The sequence below is a fragment of the Xenia sp. Carnegie-2017 genome, unplaced genomic scaffold, assembly GCF_021976095.1.
Source record: "Xenia sp. Carnegie-2017 unplaced genomic scaffold, XeniaSp_v1 HiC_scaffold_6, whole genome shotgun sequence".
In the NCBI taxonomy this organism is placed as follows: Eukaryota; Metazoa; Cnidaria; class Anthozoa; order Malacalcyonacea; family Xeniidae; genus Xenia; species Xenia sp. Carnegie-2017.
Genome location: NW_025813526.1, coordinates 4,627,275 through 4,649,622, shown reverse-complemented (window position 1 = coordinate 4,649,622; position 22,348 = coordinate 4,627,275). Strand labels below are relative to the sequence as shown.

The window sequence follows — 22,348 nt, the reverse complement described above, 5'->3', positions numbered from 1 at the left end:
TATCGCAATATTCGATTCTTTTGGCATTTATCCATTTTCACTGATTTTTCCAGTACAATGCTTTTGTGTAAAGTGTCTGCTTGCAGTTGGATTAAATAAAATAAATGCAGACACAAACTGGAGCTGTCATTATGAAGTGTCAATACCTTTAAATAGGACTAATACAACCAAATTATTCTTTGACGGCTGCTTCAGTCAACTCCGAGTAACTAAAAAAACTACAACTATCCATCTCATTTGAAAACTCCTTGTATTATCATGTTTAAACAATCAAATAATTTATTTTGAAACCAGGGAAAGCTTCTAGTTAACTGTCCACAAATGTCAAATAGTAGTTTATTATATTTATTCCATTTATTATTATTATTATTATTATTATTATTTGTTATCTTTCGCTGATTTAATACCAATTTTACAACAAAGAAACAAGTCATAACTAATGGCTAAAGTTTCTTTGTTTTTTTGCTCTTCATGGAGGTCGATTTAAACGTTTGTTAACGAGTTAAACGCCTTTCATACAACCTGCCCCAGTTAGTTAAACGCTACGCTAAACAGCGTGCATGCATCGCAGTTTTAACCAGCGTTTTACTATCTGTCGGATTAAGAATATACTCGTTGGATGACGACTAATCGTCGTTTATTGTAAACGGCTTTCGTACAACCAGCCCTGGAAGAATTCAAGTTAAACTAATAAGTACAAACTTAAATAATCGTGATTTATGTAGTTGATCTATTATCAGACCTAAGACTTGTTGATTTAATGGGCAAAGACAATTTCTAACCAAAGTGACGGCGCCACGAAATTGACCCCGGGGGCGGGGCTATGGGAGCGATTACATGAAATGAAAATTCACCACGGACATTGTATTTTTTCCTTGTGAAGACTTTTACGATTGCATGGAAAAAAAAATCAACCTAGTCAATGTATATATTTTAAATACATCTATGGTTTTCTTTACTTATTCATTTTGAATGATCATTTATTCACTCGACTATTTAGTGTTAATTGACTATTTAAATATTCAATTTTTAAGCAAATTGTTACGATCATCAATAGTGTCAAAAATTAATTTATTTTTCTAAGGCTCTACACAGATAAGGATGACGAAAACCTTGTTATGTATATTAAAGAAAATGAAAGAAAAGTATTTACAAATGAATTTTGGAAAACCATAGAAAGAGAAAATGTAATGCATTGAAGAATATTTCTGAAACGGGGATTAGCTCTTTCATATCATTTGTCTGATTTCAATTTATCTACATTGTGGAAGGAAGATCATGGGAAAGCCTATAAAGCCGTTACAATAAATATTTAAAAAATAGACAAAACAGTAAGTAAATTAATAAACACATGTTTGCGTTCAGTTGATATCAAGAAACACACATTCAGCCCTGTTTGTCGTGCTGAAATTTCAGCCAGGTCCTGTAACAATATAACAGATGATATGTCAATGATGGCTTCCTCCTTTTTAAATCACTTGATCACGTTCCTCTCTTTTTAGACTACATTAACCATCAACACCCCAACATCACTTTTACCTCTGAGACGGAAAATAATGGACGACTACCGTTTTTAGACATTGACATTTACCGCTCAAACGACAAATTCACCACCTCTGTATATCGTAAACCCACATTCACCGGTCTTTTCACAAACTTTCACAGCTTTATCCCACTTTCTTACAAATGCAACTTAATCTCTGGCCTATTACATTGCTTTTTCAAACTCTGCTCTAGTTATGAGACTTTTCATGCCCAAATTGAAACCACCAGAAAACTACTCAAACTCAATTGCTATCCAACTAATATGTTCGACCACATTGTCCGTCGTTGACACAAAATTTGAACAGAAACCACCTGTCCTTAGTGTCCCAAAGAAAATAGTGAATTGCTGTCTCCCATTCACTGGCTGTCACTCGTTACAAATCAATAGTCTCTACAACGCTGCTTTCCCTCATCTCAATGTCAGATTCGCCTTTCGTAACACCACACGAATCTCTTCATTTTTTCCTGTTAAGGATAAAATTCCCAAGTCTCTGAGATCTGGTGTTGTTTATTTTTACACGTGTCGATGCTGTTCTGCGTCGTATGTGGGTTAAACCACACGCCACTTAAACACCAGAATCTCGGAACACTTGGGGATCTCTCCTTTGACTGGAAAACGCTATAGTAACCATTAATGTCAAGTATTCTTTCTCATACTAACCCCTCCAACCACCCTGCTTCACCAGACGATTTTAAAATCATCTCATCTTGCTACGGCACATTCAACCTCATGATCCACGAAAGCCTCCTCCTCTCCAAACTAAAACCTTCACTTAACACCCAAGGCAGCTTCATCCCTCTTAAGCTTTTCTAGTCTCAACACCTCACCCTAACAATACATCACACTTACATCACACAATACATCACATCACACACATTCACAGTAAGCTTATGCCTCAAACTATGTAAATAGCTCTATATATATCTATATTCTTGTTAAAGGACACATGCAACATAAAATTCGGATTGTTATTTTTGTACTTTACATAAAGGTATAGCTCCAACTAATAGTTCACCAAAGTTTGAGATTCAAAGGATAAATATTTTTGAAGATATGGAGGTTTAAAGTTGATGCTTTACTGATAACGTATTGAAAATGCCCGACGAGCTAACGACGGATACTGATTGGAAAAAGGTAGTTGTGACGTAATAGTTGACATTAGCTAAGCACGGTCAATTGTGCGCTTCGTTCAAAATATATTGGTAACTTCTTTGCCTGCATTAACAACATGACAATTTAGCATTGAAAATATGGTTTATTTTGCCGCATTTAATTGTAAAAATGGTTCTTCTAAGAACCACCAAACGCAGCAAAAGGTTTCTTTTTTTCGTTTCCCGAAAACAAGCGCATGCGAGATATTTGGATTGAAAAAATCCGACGCAAAAATTGGAAGCCAACAAAGAGCTTATAATTGTGCTCTCAAGATTTCGAGAGTTCGTGCTTCGTGCAAAATTTTGAAGCGATGCAATCAGTAGGATGGACAGCAGGACGGCTTCGCCTTAAGAAAGATGCTGTATCCACGATTTTTTAATACTCTGTGGAACACACAAGTGCAGCATCTAAAAGGAAGCAGCCAACAAATGTTAGAATGCATTTGAGAAGAGACGAAGGCAAGAGGTGAATATTATAGTTATAGTTAGCAATATTTGTTTACATTTATCAAAAACTAAGCTATATATAGTATTACCAAATTGAGGTCAATTTTATACTTTTAGATTATTGACGACGTTCTTGCTGAACATGACGACTTTCTTGTAGGCGACGACCACGATGTGTCGGCATCGGCTCGAAATGTTTGTGCGTTTTACCCCAAAGGAAGTTTGTCTAAGATAAAGATGTCTAAATATATGTAGACAGCGAAACACAAATATATACAGTGGTAACTATTTCAGACTAATGTCGTTTGATCTTTTCTTTGTTATTTTAACTCATAGAAAATTCCTTAATGTACCTTAGAAGCGCAATGTGAAATGCCAAGCAGCCATAACAATCTGTCCGCAAAAACACGTAAGCTCAATAACCACTCAAACAAAAGTGCCAAATATGATAAGTAGAGGTATAGACTTTCCATTTCGGCCGTTTTGATTTTTGTGAAAAATCCAGCAATACGATAATTTTATTTAAAGGTTGAGTTAATTTCAACAAAAAATCATAGCACACAGACGACGTCATGTGAAATTGAACATTTTGAGGATAGCGCTGTTGAATTTATTAAATGTAAACTCAGCATTATGATATTTTGTTACTGTTATCAAGTATTACTTTAATATGACATTGCGGGCGCAGCTCTATACAATCGCTGGCTCAGTTGTACGAGATATATACGTTCTTGTGGTCTTCTTAATTAACAAACTTTTACTTATTTTCTCTCCGAATATTTCGTTAAACTAACAGGTTATGGGCCCAGACATTGCTAACGCTAGGCAACAGTAAGTAAAATTTAATCGTGTGCGATTTATTGTGTTGTAATGGCTCAGGAGACAAACTGTCAATTGATAAACTCGAAGGCGCAAAAAACTGGCAAATATGGAAATACCAAATGAAAGCCATATTGGAAGCTAAGGAATTATTTGGCCATGTCGATGGATCTCTGACATGTCCTGACACATCAGAGGGTAGCTCTGGGAGGCAAACAGCCTTTGACAAAGCACAGAAAAAGACGAAAGCTCTGTTAGTTACATCGATCAACTCCGATCGTATATACCTGATAACTGGGTGTGAAACTCCAAAAGAAATATGGGACACACTGAGAGGACGATTTGAGCGTGATACTATGGCGAACAAGCCATTTCTAAAATAACGATTTTTCTCTTTAAAGATGAAAGAGTCTGATAAATTGGATGAGCACTTCCGTCGAATGAAAGTAATTACTGATCAGTTGGCAGCTATTCAAGCCCCATCCCCGAGGATGAACGTATGGTCGCTTTGCTGCTAAGTCTACCACGCTCATATAATACCGTCGTGACTGCTTTGACTGCAAGAGGAGATGATCTAAATTTGACTCAATTGCATCAAGCATTGATCAATGAGGAAGAGAAACGTAAACAAAACAACAGTAAATTGACTGGTGAAGAATTTGGTGAAGGCGAGTCTGCACTACAGCACAACAAGCCTCCTCGAAAGCATATCAAATGCTATGGATGCGGAGAAGAGAACCATATCCTTCGAAACTGCCCAGGTAACAAGAGACGTCAGAATCAAAGAAATCAAGATTGTAAAACTAATGGCATGTCTTCAAGACATAATGCAGCAGCTGTGCAGGATAATTGTGGAAGAGATACTGATTCTGGTGAAAATATATTTGCTGTTGGTCTGAACACAGTAAAAGGTGCTGACAACTGGATCATCGACTCAGGAGCCTCGCAACATATGACATCAAACCGTCAACTGCTACAGAACTATAAAGAATTCCCAGTGCCAGAACCAGTCGTTCTTGGAGATGGTCGATCTGTTGATGTTTGTGGAAGTGGAGAAATACAAATCATGATGATCCTTGGACCAAAAGAAAAGTATCAACGAAAGTCAACAATGGCAAAAGTCCTACTATATGTCCCCAAACTAACTGCTAATTTCTTTAGTGCCGGAGCTGTCACTGCAAAAGGAAATGTAGTACAATTTGGACACACACTTTGCTGGATAAAGAATGCTAAAGGAAAACTTATTGCTAAAGGTCGTCTTGCTGGTAATATGTATTGCCTAGACTGCAAAGTTGAGGAAGGAAGAAAGCAAGCATCGGTGGCGGAAACATCAAATCAAAAAATAAATCTATGGCATCAAAGAATGGGTCACATGAATTTACCTCAGATGAAGACAATGGTTTCAAAAGCTATTGTGACAGGTATTGACATTTCTGGGACAAACAAGCTAGACTTTTGTGAAGCCTGTGTAAAGGGAAAGTTACATCGAGCACCCTTCAAAGCAGTGGGAGAAGTTAAGTCAACAAAAAGGCTAGAGCTTGTACACAGCGATGTCGCAGGACCCATGAATACAGAAAGTTTTGGTGGTGCAAAATACTTTGTGACATTTATCGACGACTACTCAAGATGTGTAAGTGTTTACCCTATCAAATATAAATCAGAAGTAATGACAAAATTTAAAGAATGGGAATTGGCAGTAACGAATCAAGCAGACTGCCATATTAAAACATTACGAACTGATAATGGAGGTGAATACTTGTCCAACGAATTTGAAGATTATCTCAAGAAAAAGGTAATCAGACACGAAACCGTTCCTCATTCACCGCAACAAAATGGTGTTGCTGAACAAATGAACAGGACGCTCCAGGAAGCTGCTCTTTCGATGATCTTACATGCAGGAATTGCGAAGAGTTTCTGGGGGGAAGCAATTTCAGCTGCAGCATACATCAGAAATCAAATTGTCACAACTGCAACAGGAGTTACACCATATGAGCGATGGTATGGTGAGAAACCAGATGTCTCTAACCTTTGCGTCTTTGGTTGCATTGCATATGCTCATGTTACAGATTCACTACGTCCGAAACTGGAGCCAAAAGCTGAAAAAATGCGATTTGTTGGCTACAGTTTGAAACAAAAGGGATACAGATTGTATGACGAAAACAAACGGAAAGTCTTCATTCGTCGCGACATAATTTTTAGGGAAACAGACTTTGGGCATTCCAATGAAGTGCAGTTAGAGTTGGACCAAGAGAACGAGTTGTACCTGAAGAAAGAGGAAACAGAGAAGTCTACTATGCTGAGACGTTCAGCAAGAGAGAAGAAACCGCCAATTCATTATCATGATGAATACGCCAATGTGTCGACAACAACCCATACAGCACTCTATGTAACACAGGTTGAAGAGCCTACATCCTTGAAAATCCTTCAGAGGTATGGAATTGACTTCCTACAGAGGTATGGAATTGACTTCGAAGAAACATTTTCACCTGTTGTCAGATTCACGTCTATTCAAGCTCTCTTGGCATTTGCTGTTTCAAGAAACATGTTTATTCATCAAATGGACGTTGTCACTGCGTTTTTAAATGGGAAACTAGATGAGGATATATATATGGAACAACCAGAAGGCTTTGTTGTCCGTGGAAAAGAAAACCTTGTTTGTCACCTTAAAAAGTCTCTGTATGGATTGAAACAGAGCCCAAGATGTTGGAATTTGTCTCTAAAAGAATTCATGGTTTCTCAGGGATTTGAACAAAGCGTTGCTGATCCGTGTGTGTTTGTTCGCAAAATCAATCGTCATCTTACAATCGTTGCTGTGCATGTGGATGATCTCATATTATTGACGGAGAGTGAGCATGAGATGATAAATCTGAAAGCACGTCTGTCTGCAAGATTCAAGATATGGGAAAGCTCCATTACTGCTTGGGAGTGAACATCAAACAAGAGAATGGCTCGCTAATGCTAAGCCAAGAACAGTATATCAACAAGATCCTGTACAAATACAAACTACAAGACTGTAAACCCGTATCCACTCCAATGGACAGCAATGTGAAGTTAGTGAAAAACGACGGATGTAGCAAGTCAGTTGACCCAACACAATATCAATCGATGGTAGGAAGTCTGATCTATGCAGCTATAGCAACTCGACCTGACATAGCTTACGCAGTAAATACCCTGTCAAAGTTCAACTGAAGGGCATTTAACTGCCGTTAAGCGAGTATTTCGGTATTTAAAAGGATCAATAAAATTGCACTTGCGGTATCAATCAAATGGTGAAGAAATGGAAGGATACTCGGATGCTGATTGGGCTGCAGATTCAGAAGACCGACGATCTACGTCTGGCAATGCGTTTTTAATGTCCAATGGTGCGATTAGTTGGACAAGCAGAAAACAACCGTCCGTGGCTTTATCAACCTCCGAAGCTGAGTATATCGCTCTTTGCTTGGCAACGCAAGAGTGTGTTTGGTTGCGGCAACTTCGAAAAGACCTGAAAATTAATGATCCTAATCCGACGACAATAAACGAAGACAACCAAGGAGCCATTGCCATGTCAAAAAACCCTGTTTTGCATAAAAGAACAAAACATATCGATATTAAATTTCATTTTGTTCGTGAGAAAGTTGAAGATGAAACTATTCAAGTAAACTACTGTCCAACAGATGAAATGATCGCTGACATCTTTACAAAACCATTGCCACAAGGAAAATTTGAGAAACTTCGCTCTAAGCTAGGACTTACTTTAATGTAGTATGATGCTGAGTGAGTGGGAGTGTTGAATTTATTAAATGTACACTCAGCATTATGATATTTTGTTACTGTTATCAAGTATTACTTTAATATGACATTGCGGGCGCAGCTCTATACAATCGCTGGCTCAGTTGTACGATATATATACGTTCTTGTTGTCTTCTTAATTAACAAACTTTTACTTATTTTCTCTCTGCGAATATTTCGTTAAACTAACAAGCGCTGTATGGTCTGCATCAGAAAGCACGTCGACGATGAGCAATAGCTACAATGGTCTGACTCTCGCTTGCTTTCTTCACTCTCAGGCATAGGTCCAATGTCATTTGTGTACACGACCATAGCTGTTTTTACAACAGCTTCGTTTGTACACACTGTGGCAAACTCTTCCTCTTGTGTGATACAAATATGATCGCCACGTATCAGAGTATCAGTATTGTTTACCTCTTGGCAACATATACTTTCCCGTCCTGTACTCATGACCACACAAAAGCCACACTCGCACCTAAAAGATAAAAACATTTTTTTTACTTTGGGAAAAACAATGAAGCATCAATAAAATGCAACTAACCATTCAACATTTCTAATTCTGTGAATGTATTTATCTTCGCTTTCCCATGACGGAGAATTGTCATTACTATGACCACCTTGCACGTTGGCCAAAGGCTCAAACATGTAAGGTTGTACCTCATTGTTATTGATGACAATATCATAATCGGCATCTTCTTCAGAAGAATCCATTAATTTTTGACAAATAACAAACAGTAATAGCAAACTACCGAAAGCCGTGCAAGTCTTAGAACGATATAAGAACGATGCATGTTTATGTCAACTAATACGTCACTCTTTCCCAGTTCCCAGACTTAAACAATCCCACGGCGTTTTAGCAATGGTCATCGAATATCGTGTTTTTACCGATTATTACCTTAAATATCTTTTGACATATTTTGCGGACGACTTTGAAACTTGGTACGTCTTATTTTCACGCTATAGGCATTACAATAAAACAAAGTTGTCTTCTAGCTTGCATGTGTCCTTTAACTTCCTAATTAGTCTGAAGATGTCTTGAGTAAAGACGAAACGTCACTCTTAATAAATTTCATAAAACCAAATTGTTTATGACTATGTTTAAAATTATTTGTTGGGCTCTAATATTTATATCAAAAACATATTTATTATTTCAAATGATTTTCAAACCATGTTTTGCTACAACATGTTATATAATCATTATTAATTATCTGGAATTGAGGGGGAAACATCATTCACCACAATGCATTTTGACAGACCTGTTTTAGTAACACCTCAGGTCTGGGTTGCTTTTGCAGCATGACATTCATTGGTGGCTTGGACATTACTTTTAAAAGATTTTAAATTTGACAATGCGTCTTTGTCTTTTATTGATAGCATTACACTCTCAAATAATTCATCCACATATTTAAAAAGAAATTATTGTCATGTTCGATACTATGAAATGATGCAAAGCAACACATTTAGCAGCAACTTACCAAATTCGGGCTTAACTCTGACATCCCTCAGTGCCTTCACCATTTTTAAACTTTGGATACACCTAATTTATTTGGGAAGTGACATCATTCTTCATCTTTACATCACGCCTTAAGTTGTTGTTGAAGTGGATGGATGCCAAAATGTGTCTAAAACAATAAAGACTTGTGGAAGTTGCAAAATAACTAACATTGTCATACTGGAAATTTTCGCCCACCTGCAATACATTCTAACATAGGAAGAATGAATCATTTTTGGAGCAAAATGATTGAGGACATTAAGGAATCTTCCAAACAGCTTGTTTGAGTAACTGGTGAAGCCTGGTGAATTGACTTCATCAGCTGTGGGTTTAACAATTTAGCACAAAGCTTTTCATGAGTAACTGAACCTTAAACATTACAACAAAGGATGATGATAAACTGTCAGGGAAGTTATTTTTAAACACAATACAATTGCCTTCACAAACCTTCTAACAAATATTCCCTTGGTTGAATATCAGGGCCATGAGAGAGCCTGAGAGGACCTGAGAAGATTGGCATTGACGGAAAGGAGAATGCTTAGGATGATGTGTGGTGTAACGTTGATGGATAGGATTCGAAGTGAAGAGATTAGAGAAAGAGTTGATGTTGAGTGTATCGAGAATTGGGTAAGGCGCCAGCGTTTGAGGTGGTTTGAGCATGTGGAAAGGTGGGAAGAAAGTGCTGAAATTCGCAGAACGTTGCATATGAATGTTGATGGAGTCCGCAAACGAGGTAGACTGAGAAGGACATGGATGGATGTTGTGAACAGTGATATGAAGGCGATGGGTATAACGAGAGATATGGCGAGAGATAGAAACGTTTGGCGTAGAAAAGTTCATGGACCGGTCAACCCCCCTGGCAGGGATTAATACTGGCCGGTATACAAATGTTGTTTGTTTGTTTGTTGTTGAATATCAGGGCCATGAAAACAACTTGAAAACAGTGGATTATCCAACAAATTGGTGTGCTTGTGTACTATGTGACTCAGGAAAGATTTGAACTTTGCCCAAATTACTTTTGCATCACCATCATAAGTAGAACAAGCACTCAAATAGAAATGGTTACCACAGGGTTTGACCCACTTTTTCAATTCTTCACAACCTTTTTCTTTGCTGAGCTTTGTTATGATTTTAGTTAATTCTACAAAAATAGTACTGTTAAATTGGCTATTAATGACATGCAATTCCATACTCCTCTCAAGATTTTACATCTTAAATTCAGCTTACTTTTTTTTAGATGCCATAAATCAAAACAGTGCTTCCATGTGCAATTTTCTCCCTCATGTTTACAAATAGATAAGTGTCTATCAGATATAAATGTTGATAACTGTATACCATTGCTTGATAGGAATTCCATGGTGTTTTTAAATGCCTTGTATTCCATAGCAGGACTACTGCCAGCTTCATTTCTCTAGAATGTTTGAAGTTGAAATTAGCATTTTCTTCTCTACTTTTATTAAACATTTGATGTAGTTATAACAAACCTGAACTAAGGAAAAGTGAATAATGGATGACGTGGAACAACAAAAGATGGTGTAGGTACAATATTTGACACAATGCCCCATACTGTCATGATGACCATCACCTGCCAGAACAACTGAGCCGCATTCTTTAGTTTTTTCAGCAGTTTCTGTTGGTAATTTCTCCAAAAGATAAATATTGATGGGAAAAAATTTTTCTATAAATTTAATTTAAAATATTAGTCACCCGTGAAATCTGCAGCTTAAACCAAAGAAACATGCTATACTTGCTGATGTCTAAAGTATGTTGGCAGTGAAGTAATTTGCAGACCATATGCCAGTGGCGGATCTAGGGTACATCAAACCGGTGAAGTGAAGCAGGCAAAAGTTTGTGAAATTTGTATGTTCCATGTTTTAAAATTAAAGCAAATGTAGATTATCAGTACCTTTGTTCAAAAAACATTTTCGTACAAAATCCGGTGCATATTACACGTAACTGCACCACTAAAAGAGCAAGCGTTACTTTGGTGTATTCAGCAGCAAATTCAACCTGTTGGTTAGCCTGCAAACTTTCCTTTAATACAATTGGTCAGCAAAAGGGCAACATAAACTGTCATTGGTCAATTTCTAATGACGGGTCAGTTGGGTCAAAAGTCAAGTGTTCAAAATAAACACTGAAAACAAATTGTTCCAACTGTAAGTCTCTATTATAAGGATATTTTTGGGCACTAAATGATAAAATGGTTGTAAGTGCTTGAAAACCTTATTTCAGACTTCAAAATATTCCTACTTTGTCCCATACGTGCAAGGCACACTTGAAAGAGCTGAATTCTAAACCAAGAAGCGGGTGCTGAGCTGATCATGTTGTTAAATAGGAAAATATAAAAATGTAAATGCATTGCATTGCAATTTTGGGGCCGAAGTTCATATTCCTCTGCACTAAAAACAAAGATAAAATACACAGCTTTAAGGTGGTCGTTAGATTTTTAATTTGTCATGAAAGTGCACACAATGTAAAATTTACTTTTCTCTAAAAAACGACTCTGCTAATTAGGCCCTATTTGCATATTATTTAAAGTGCGTAAACAGTCATGAAAGTGGAGAGTTTATCTTCCAAATATATCTTGGTTTTTTGAGTTATGTAACAGTTTTATGACTTAAGTTCCTGATTTTGGGCAAAAAGTTGTATTAAACTTCGCTTTCATTTCAGATAAAATTTTGACCTTTAATTAGTATTAATATCATGTCAATATCGAAATTTTATGAAGGGGGTATGATAACAGGCTGGATCTGCCACTGTCATATGTTTCATTGCTTGAAATGTTTGCTGGCTGAAGATCCATCAACTAAGACTGCAAATGAAAGTAGAAAATTTCCAGCTGCAATCTTAGTACCAGGCATCAATGGCTGACTTTTCCAAACAAATTCTTTACAACAATCAACATTTTTGCACATGGTTTTTATTGTCAGCATTGTTCCAACTTGACAAACATGAAACCACTGGATTTTTTCCATGACAAAACATGCATGTTTTAAACAACGGAAGTTGTGTCAAGAAGACAATGTATTTCTGTTGCTTTTGCACATTGTCAGAAGTGTTGATTCTAAAGAACAAAGAAGTAACACCAAATACTAATTAGCATGAAGCCCGAACATCGTTTCTATTTAATATATATCTTATGTTGGTTCTGAGTATTCATCATCATCATGAACACTCTCACTATTATCAAGAAGATTTTCATCATCTTTGTGTCATCAGTGCTTGTTTCCATTTCACCATCAGAATCATCATCATCCACACAGTCTGCATCTTCCAGGTTTGAGCTAGGATCAAAGTCTTTGCATGTTGATGAAGTATTTGCAGTGTCAATGCTGAAGTCCCTCTCAACTGCATGTATGAGAAAAAATCAGAGCAATGACAAACATGATACATTCTTAATATTTTGAATTTGGCAATGAAAGCACACCTTCTTTTCAAAGTTTTTTTAACTTGTGTTTGGCTGACAGCCATTGCCCAGATAATCGTTTGTTCTGCTTTCACAGATTGTAACAACCAGCACAATCTGCAGGCAATGTTTGGGTGCCAACCGTTTGATTTGCCTGCAAAGGCATACATGTACTTTCATGGCCTACTCAAATTTACACGGACTGATATCTTGCCATAGCAAGGCCAAAAATGCAAGGCCATTAAGGCATTCACAATTTCTAAATGATTTCGACTTCTACCACTTATATGCGAAATCGGATTGGAGTATATACTAGAGATCAAGTGTCTCAGAGACAAAGAAGACATTTGCATGCTGAAATTGAAACAAAAACTCGAGTTGAAAGTAGATTCCTTTTAAAAAATGCAGTCTGGGTTAATATAAATAAAATTACATCAATTGCCTTTGGAACGCTTGCTTTGCTTTAGTGCAACAACTCGGTCTTTGACAACTCTCTATGTTCGCCTTTTTCTCTGATTGTTAAGGAAGACGTTACAAATAATTCTTATTGCCCGGTTATTGGCGATATCTTCGTGCTGTTCGCAGACGAACCCTTCGTTACACAAAACGGTTTTCAAAAGATCCTCCGCAACAAATCGCGATGGCAAGAGAGCCTTGAATAATATTTGCTGCTGCATTCAGTACAACAAATATATGAGCAACAAAATTACCCAACCCAGCAGATGGTTCCTTCAATCCGCCACGAGAAAGTAACTGCACATATGGCGAAACACCATTATTGGTTAGTAGTTGCTCAAAGCAACTATTGCAAAGCTTAATCAGCTTTTTTGCAATGTACCCAGCAACGTTATCCGAAATTTCCTTAGAAGCATCTGTCAAACATATCCTATTAGACTCACAATAATTAGCTGCACGGAGTCTCTAAATTCTGCTACTTTTTCCGGTGATTTTTCATCGGTGACTTTGACTCGATCATCAATGTCCAGTCCTTCCTTCACAAGGCTTTTTAATTTTAGAATCTTTTCTGAGAATACCACATCTTTTAAGCCGACCAAAAAACGACCACCACTCCTTTGGCGGTGCTGACCATACCGTTTTTCCAAAGGAATCACTCTGGAAGCGCGAAGTCAGCACATATGAATAACCCTCACTTAAAAGTTCTTCAATTAAAGCAGTATGGCAGCGTAAGGTCCATCGAAGCGCATGACTAGTTTGAGCAGTAAGATTGAATTTGTCTCAATTTGGCAATTTAAGGTTATCCCACTCGTCAATCCAATCTGCAAAGACTCTCAAGAATTCGGGTTTTTTGTCATTGAGAACTGCAGCATTCCCAAGGCGATTAGAGGTGTTAAATCGGGATTTTGGATTTGAAATTGTCCTTCAAACATCAACAAGGTGCAGGAAACTTGCAGCGTCGTCGGCTTTGTCAGGAAAATAATGTCTTATGCCGGTAGCAGTTGAACGAGAAAAAATGGCTAAAGCTACGGGTACATTCTGTTTAGAATTTCCCGGGTGTAAAACCTTCACACTAAGTTCAGGCGCTGCCCTTAAATTTGCCTCAAGTTTCTGATTTTTCTCGTACACCTCATGAAGTAACCGCCACGAAATCTCTCCTCCGCTTACTGAAATAGGGTCATAAAACCCAGTAAAATTGAAAGTAGGAAAGACGAACGTTTTGCAATTTAGCAAATTATTTCTGATGTTCTTCACCAGGTCAACACCGGCGCCACACGCAGAGCGCAATTCCTTGTATGAATTGACGATCAAAGAATGATCATCCGATACAATTCCTCTTACACGGAATCCGTTTTCTTGAAGTAGTTTCAAACAGGCTAAAAGCTCGTCTTTTAACCATTTCCCAGTTATTTGTTTCTCGGGTAGGGCTTTCACAACATATGGAATGTTACTATTTAACCCAACGATCATGAAACATACCACACCTTTATACAGCTCACCTTGTTCATCTGTGCCATATGATTCACCAGTAATGTACTTCTAGCACTTCTGAAGAAACATTTCATCCACGATCAGAATCACATCATCAGAAACACTGCCATTGTCTTTAAGAAGGTTCGCAGCTTTCAATGCATCGATCTTCCCAGCTGTTATTCGCAGGAGGGAAACAGATGGCAATTTAAACTCTTCTTGCAGCAGTTTGTAAGTCTGTAGAGATGTATAACGTAACAAGAGGGCATACTGAATCATATTTGCTGAATACACAGGGCTCTTCTGATATTTCAACTTCCTTAACCCTTCCAAAACACCGCTACAGGATAAGCTCTTTTGTTCAACATAGGCAGGGAAATTGTGGAGCATACTTTTACTCGTCAATTTACACTGACCTCTACGAAACCACTCGGGTAAAGGAAGCGGGGTACCTCGGTGGTAAAGGCATACGCGCAGATTAACATCCACTCAGATGCAAACTGTAACTTCAGGCACAGATTGTTCATTCTTTTCCATTCTTTTCCTCGAAGTGATGTTCGCATATAAACACGGATTTCAGTTCAGCGGTGTAATAAGCTACTCTGTTCAAGAACAAGCGCCATATTGGTTGCAGCTCCTTGTCTTTTGTAAACTCGAATACAGTCCCACTAGCGTGTCCTTTGTAGTTGGTGTAACACCCAGCAACGCTACATTTGTTTGGCATTCTGCACTGCAACTGACGAACAACTCAATCAAGATCTTATCACAAACACTCAACTAACCAAGAGAAATTTACTTTTTCAAATGAACAACTTCCTCAATAACAATCATTGCAGAAGAAAACAGGAAACGATTCATGAAAAACTTCCTGCCTGTCATGTTCTATTGTTAGATTTGAGAAGAAAACTTTCTTACTCATTGAAAACTCAATGGCCTTGCATTTGTGATCTTGCTATGGCAAGATATCAGGCCGTGTAAACTTGAGTAGGCCATGGTACTTCAAAATATATTATCACTTCACGACACTGAACTGAATTTAAATACCTGTTCTATTTTATCGATTTCAGCCAATTTAGACACTGTGGAGAAAGTGTTTTGAATTGGGAGTTCTTCTGCAATCATTTCAGCGATGATTTCTTTCATGAATTTATTAGTTGAAGTAGAGCATGATTCTATTAAAAAATCTTTTACCATCTTTTTAACCTATATACAGAATGAAACATTAAAGAAGCAACAAATAGTTGCAACATGCATATCATTCACAACTAGCTTTTCGCTTGCAGATGGTAGCATTTCATTTGCAGATGGTAGCATTTCATTTGCAGATGGTAGCATTTCATTTGCAGATGGTAGCATTTCATTTGCAGATGGTATCTTTTTACATACCCATCGTTTCTCTCTAGGTGTTGGATTTTTTGGTTCATTATCTTGTAGAAATATTGTTGGATAAGTGGTGATTCCAAAATCATCTCTTTTGAGCCTTGGTGTATAATTCTTCATCCCTGGGATTTCTACCATGTATTTTTCATAATCCGCATCAGTAAAATGAATGGAACAAACAGTTGAATACTTAGTCGGTGTCCATTGACCACGTTTCCTCGCAACAAAATTCACAGTGATTTTACGTCTTGGCTTCGCTTCAAGACGCTCATTGCTGTAAAATGGTATACAGTGAAGAGAAATTCCTTCCGCAGAATTTCCTCGGTTTGAACAACCGAAAAATGCACATCTATCAGGCATTTTTATGCAGAGCCGTAGTAGATATAGTAAAATTATAGCAAAAATCACCCTTCATAAAACTTCCTTCCTTATGTTACATCACATACTTCTCGACTCAGGCACTCATCAAACAAATTGAACGCACAGCAATTTTTCTCCATTGCCCATTTTCGGAAAAGAAATGCCTTTATCTCATAAACAAAGCCATCAATCAGAAAATTGTAAAACCACTTTTACAATGATTTTTTACCTGCATCAGAAAATTCCAAAAAAAATTTGTAAAACAAACACTTTAAGTCAAAATATACTTGAGTTCATTGTTAAAGTGCTACTGAAGTGAAACTTTTGGTATCGATTTTTTCCTATAATCAAATAGTTCTATCTTTCCTGATCACTTTGGTATAATTTTTATGCATATTGAAGCACGGGATCATCAATAAATTTTTGCTCAAAGTTGGGTTACGCGTGCGAATTTTTACTACTGAAATATTATACGGATGTGACGTAATTAAAAGGACGGAAGTCGAAGTATGAGCATTGATTTACTAGTATTTTGTTAGATTTTTAACACATATACACAATAAAATATGAGTTCTTCAAGCCGTGAAAGCGAACGCAGTTCGGTTACTGAAAACTCAGATATGGCAAATAAAAATTTACTTTCGAATTCCGGCGATGAGGATACAATTGTGGCTAATTCAGTTGTAAATCCTTACAAAAATGAACCTCTTGCGAACGCAGTCGGAGAGAATTTTGTGTCGGTCGAAGAAGACGCAGATGGCTTAGAACCTCGAACATTGGAAGCGAGGTTCGAAGGAACCGTTCAGTTAGATAAGTGGTAAGTTGATAAATGTTATTAGAACTCTAGAAGAAATTAAACCATGAATTAAACATGTTATTTTGTCCTTATGTCGTGGTGCATAAATATGATAACAAACCACTTTTTTATAGGAGTGCATGTAGCTTTTGTCGTACTCAACTGCTGCAGATGCCATTGAATACCGTTGTTGTCAAGAGGTTGGGCCTACTTTACATAAACTGGTATTCGATGGTAGCATTGAAAAAATTAGCTGTGTTTCTCTTCACGAAGAGTACACGATTATGACACATGCTACAGTCTTGAAGAATGTTGGCTCACTTCTGAGAGACCAAGATGGAAGGTCATACAAGCGTCGTAGAATACATGAAAATGAGTTAGTACATTTTTGATTTCTAATTTTGTTTTGTAACGAATGATTAATATCTTACCATGTATCTCTACTTTTTACCTTTATGTGGTTCATTATTGTGCTGTGATGCTTCACAATTTTGTTGTGTGAAGTCAAAGTAAATAATCAAATAGAAATTACTATTTTGAATTTCTCGTAGATACTTGAGAGCAGTTGCATACCGTTGGGTCATTCGATGGCTGTGTGGATGCCTTGGTTGGGAAAATTCTAGACCATTACCTGCATGTATCTACACAGACATCCGAAAACGATTTCCATTACGAAATCCCCTAGGCCAAGAACATGCTGGCTACAAGTCAGCACAGGAAAGAAACTGATAGAAGTAGGAAACATTTTTTGAAGCATAGTATATTATTTTATAACTAACTTTAAAGTTGGCCTGCTAAGAATATTTGTCAAGTAATTCTTGTGGACAATGACTTTTTGGATGTCCTTTCATTGGCTGTCCACAATTTTTGCATAAGCGCGTTTTTTTGGATCTGAAGAACCTGTTGAAGCAGCTTGTTTTTCTTTGTCTAAACCTTTTTTTTGCAGTACATCTTGCTGTTGATCTATAAATAACAATTTAATGTGTTTACTTTTAGAATGCACTGGCCATACCTATTATACATGGTAGCATGAACAACTTACATGTGGGAAACAATGGTGTTGAAGAAAGTTGTTTCCTATCCAAATGCTGTTGGATTGCCTCAGTTTTGGAAATTCGATCCGAGAACGTTTTGTTTAAGGCTTCTGGGACTTTTTCCTTATACTTCTTAAATATCAAAAAACACTTGAGAAAAACGAAGATTTTTTTGAGAGCAAACGTGTTTCGACATTATCAGAATGCCATCTTCAGTGCAGAATGGTTAGTAAAAATTTTTTGTTATAAGTTCTTAATACTTATTTTTCTTTTCCTTTTTTGTAAATATTTTATATTTAGTAACTGAATCATAATCCTATTCATTGTAATTAATTTATTCATATCATATTACGTATCATATTACTTAACACTAACCATTCTGCACTGAAGATGGCATTCTGATAATGTCGAAACATGTTTGCTCTCAAAAAAATCGTCGTTTTTCTCAAGTGTTTTTTAAAATTGCTGCTAATTAGAAATTATACTTCTTAAATATGTTGTCCATGGATTCCTCACAACTAAGAACCATGACATTTTTGATTTCATTAACATAGTCTGGAAAAATGACAAGTGGTTAGATGTGTAAGTCAAGAGTACCAATGCATACATGCTAAACTTACAATATGATGGTGCTGAAGAAACAGTTCTTACTACTTCATCCCCTGATTTAAATTTTGGGTATGTCACAGAATAATATGGTGTTCCATTTTTTGTTTTTTTTGGCTGTCTATGAAGGTTTTCATTGAAATGAAGTACTGCCAGTACGTGCCTAAACAGAACAAACCATTTACTATGTAATTTTTTTTCTTGACTAGGAACAAGTAAAAAAGCCTTGGCAGATAGAGAACAGTGATTACAAGTTACCTGCAATATGTACCACGCCAAGAAAAGTGGGTCATCTTTGGATGCCAACCGTTTAACGTTGAATGAAAACCTTCGAGACAACTAGTTTGTGCTTCTGAAGATAGTTTTTTAACATCTTTGAGAACAGATTTTTTCAACAGAATGGAGGAAAGTTGCTGATATGATTTAGTTCCTTAAAAAGAATACAATCCCATCTTAAAAGTGGTAAATAACATTTTAGACATTTTAACAATCTCAATTCTGTCTTGCTGCCTAAATGTGTGCATGCTCATACCAACTTGAAGCCATAGACGTTCATCTAGCTCTCCATGAGCACATTTAGGAAACAACTCATCTGGATGGTTTTCATGCTTGTTTGTAATGTGCCTAGCAATGGATTTCCATTTTGACACAATCATATCTCCATATCCCATCTTAGTAGACATAGCCGACCAATATAAGTGGTTGCGGATACCTTTAATCCAAAACACCAGCAACTCACAGCCTTTTTCTTTACTAGCCTTTAATATTGTTTTGGAAAGTCCTTTGCAAACATGCCACAAATCGTTGAAGTGCTGGGTTTCCTTCTCAGATGTTCGAATCCACTTAGCAATCTCTTTGTGACGATCGCTAATAAATACTGGAATTTGTAGTCCACTATCTTGAAGAAACTTGAAGCATCTTTGAGCTCCATCCAACTCCATGGCATTGCTACTACCAGACTGATTTGACTATACGAAAGGTAATGAAGTTTATGTAAAAACTATAATATTATTTTTGAGGTCTTGTTCAAGTAAAATGAACTGATTATCTTAAATGTACATGAAAATATTTGTTTATTAGTTGAAAAAAATATTATGACTACCTGTCTGATGTCAAAATAAACTATTTTGGAAATACTGTTACAAAACATGGAGTAAGAACAGTACTTAGCACTGTGGCCCATCGAATCAAATCTGCCATCACCAGACCAAGTAGCATTTTCTATATTTTTCACATTTTCAATCAGGGCTTTTTGATACTTCTCCCAGTGCAATAACACTGAGGGGGCCAGGAACTTGTTTTGATGTAAATAATATGCTCTGCTGGTGATTGAACAAAGGCCCAAATGCTTGAATAGTAAAAACACTTTACTTATGCTGACACCTGACATCAGAATGGCAAAACTTGTCATGAGATTTCCAGCTGCGTGCCTTCCCAATACATATGGCTGACTGTTCCATTGAAAATTTCTAGTTGGTCCACAAATAGAACAACATTGAGTTACAACAGCCATTGAACCTTTCTTTTTGATTTCCACCTGAGGATTTGGACTTTTGCAATTGAAGCAAAACATGCTGAACAGTGATATGAGCATGCCATAAAAGACAATGAATTTGGGTTCGTCACATGGCAGGGTACCAGGTTCCATGCTAAACAGAATTAAGCACATATTCATACAAGTTGAACTTCGTTTTCTACGACATTTATGCTGTAACTCACCTAACAGTGTTTTTCGACTGGGAATCTTCAGCTTCATCTTGTGATGAAAACGGTTCGTCTTCATTTTGCCAATCCATATCTGTAATGTCAGGATCACCAATAATATCCTGGACATCGCCGATATTAAAAAATTCATTTGGCTCATTACTGGATTGAGAACCGTCACTTTCAGTATCAGAATCATCACTTTCCTAAAACGTAGAATAGGTAACATTGCGTAAATTTCCAATGGTCGATGACAAACGTTGTATAAAATGTATTTACACCAACGGGTCAAGTTCTGACTATTTCGTAAAGAACCTGTTATTTCAAAAAAACACACATAAATTTTATACAAACCACCTTATTCTCAATACATTTATTTACCACCTATTTCAAGAAGTAAATACGTACCATGATTAAACTGTCGCTTAGCCTTTTTTTTGATTTTTTTAACCAAGTTTCTTTCGTAGTTTTGTAACTTTTTTGGCAAGTATGTCGCATCTACTGCACATTTCAACTTGCTCTTGTTTTGGCAGCGGTTCTGGTGAATCCTCTCTAACTGGTTCACTATCAACGCTTTCTGTTGTGTTACACTCGTCAGAATGCCCTTCATCATCAGTATGTTTAACAGCGGGTTCAACATCTTTTACACTTCGTGTTACTTCACGCAACACCTGTTGAAGATAATAAGACATATTTACATGCATTTCCAGGTTGTGCATACAAACTTGTGTAATTTAACTTGTATAATTTTGTACTTACAACTCTGCGGTCGCGATTGCTCTTATCACCTTGGATTGAAATGCCTTTTACAGAGTCTATGGTTGGAACAGCATCAGAGCGCAATTGTCGTCTCATGTTTAGCGATTTTGCAACTGTTGCGTTCTCGGTGAATGCAGAATCTGCGAAATGCATTGAACATAGCACAGAGTACTGCTGAGGAACGAATTTTGGCCTATGTGTCCTAACAAATTTTGTCCATTTACTCAGCCTCTCCTTGTCATTCATGGGGAAACCATGTACTGAGACACCCTCTGTGTGTTGACTGTTTGTACAACTTTTTCCGTTGGGCCAACCAGCAACAGAATATTGTCCTCCTCGACGGTTTTTTGCAGAATTTTGCCTACTCGCCATATTTTAACTTGCGGTGTATCGTTACGTTTGACTAACTTAATAAAAAATTATTCTCCTTATATTATGTGCGTTGTGATAATATTGCATGGGTTTTAAAACCACAGACTACGTCAAGGATGCGACACCCATAAGATACGAATGATAAGTCTAATCCAGAAGTTTATAAAAGTAGTATACATTGGATGATTGGAAATAAGCGCGTTACAGTTAGTTTCTGATAACATTGCGTGTGTGTTAAAACCGCAGACTTCGTCAAGGATGCGGCACCCAGTTTATTGAGAAATATAAGTTAATTCAAGAAGTTTATAAAACTCTAATCGATTGTAAATGTTGCTTACCTATGCATGTTGCTCATTTGTCACTAAATATATGCAATTTTTGCGAAGAGAAGTTATAAAATATGTAAAATTCCAGTTGGAAATATCCTTGTTTGTATATAATTTTTATATACTAAGAGCTTTAAAATTGAACTTCCGTCCTTTAAATGACGTCACGCACTCAAAGTCAAATTCGCATCAAAACAAGCAAATATGCCATGTTTGAACGCAAAGTTCGATGCGTTCCCATCGACTAAATTCAGTGGGCGATAGCTCAAAATGATCAGTAAAATACAGAGAAAACGTTTGTATCGAAAAACGAAATATGAAAATTTCACTTCAGTAGCACTTTAAGTATTGACTTCATGTAATTTTAATGGTTGGAAACAATTGAGAAATCCTAATCATCTGGCTGGAATAATGGCCGACATGAGGACATGTTGTACACATGAGTGACCCTTC

General features: G+C 36.9%; 3 protein-coding genes and 1 long non-coding RNA gene across 4 annotated transcripts; 1 reads left to right on the top strand and 3 right to left on the bottom strand.

Moving 5' to 3' along the window:
• Window positions 1-16,864: 16,864 nt before the first annotated feature.
• Window positions 16,865-17,457, top strand: LOC124456939. The gene is made up of 2 exons (XM_047007242.1): window positions 16,865-17,115; window positions 17,229-17,457. The coding sequence occupies exons 1-2, from the start codon at window positions 16,865-16,867 to the stop codon at window positions 17,380-17,382; spliced, it is 405 nt and encodes a 134-aa protein (XP_046863198.1). The 3' UTR covers window positions 17,383-17,457.
• A 389-nt stretch (window positions 17,458-17,846) lies between these two features.
• On the bottom strand, window positions 17,847-18,263 carry LOC124457669. Its single transcript, XR_006952721.1, has 2 exons — window positions 18,137-18,263; window positions 17,847-18,057 (listed from the first exon to the last, which is right to left on the bottom strand). It is a non-coding gene; the product is annotated as an uncharacterized LOC124457669 (long non-coding RNA).
• Window positions 18,264-19,406: 1,143 nt separating this feature from the next.
• LOC124456938 lies at window positions 19,407-20,661 on the bottom strand. The gene is made up of 4 exons (XM_047007241.1): window positions 20,454-20,661; window positions 19,837-20,383; window positions 19,530-19,702; window positions 19,407-19,446 (listed from the first exon to the last, which is right to left on the bottom strand). The coding sequence occupies exons 1-4, from the start codon at window positions 20,528-20,530 to the stop codon at window positions 19,407-19,409; spliced, it is 837 nt and encodes a 278-aa protein (XP_046863197.1). The 5' UTR covers window positions 20,531-20,661.
• Window positions 20,662-20,850: 189 nt separating this feature from the next.
• LOC124457668 (THAP domain-containing protein 5-like) lies at window positions 20,851-21,693 on the bottom strand. The gene is made up of 2 exons (XM_047007880.1): window positions 21,198-21,693; window positions 20,851-21,109 (listed from the first exon to the last, which is right to left on the bottom strand). The coding sequence occupies exons 1-2, from the start codon at window positions 21,567-21,569 to the stop codon at window positions 20,885-20,887; spliced, it is 597 nt and encodes a 198-aa protein (XP_046863836.1). The 5' UTR covers window positions 21,570-21,693; the 3' UTR covers window positions 20,851-20,884.
• Between the last annotated feature and the right edge of the window lie 655 nt (window positions 21,694-22,348).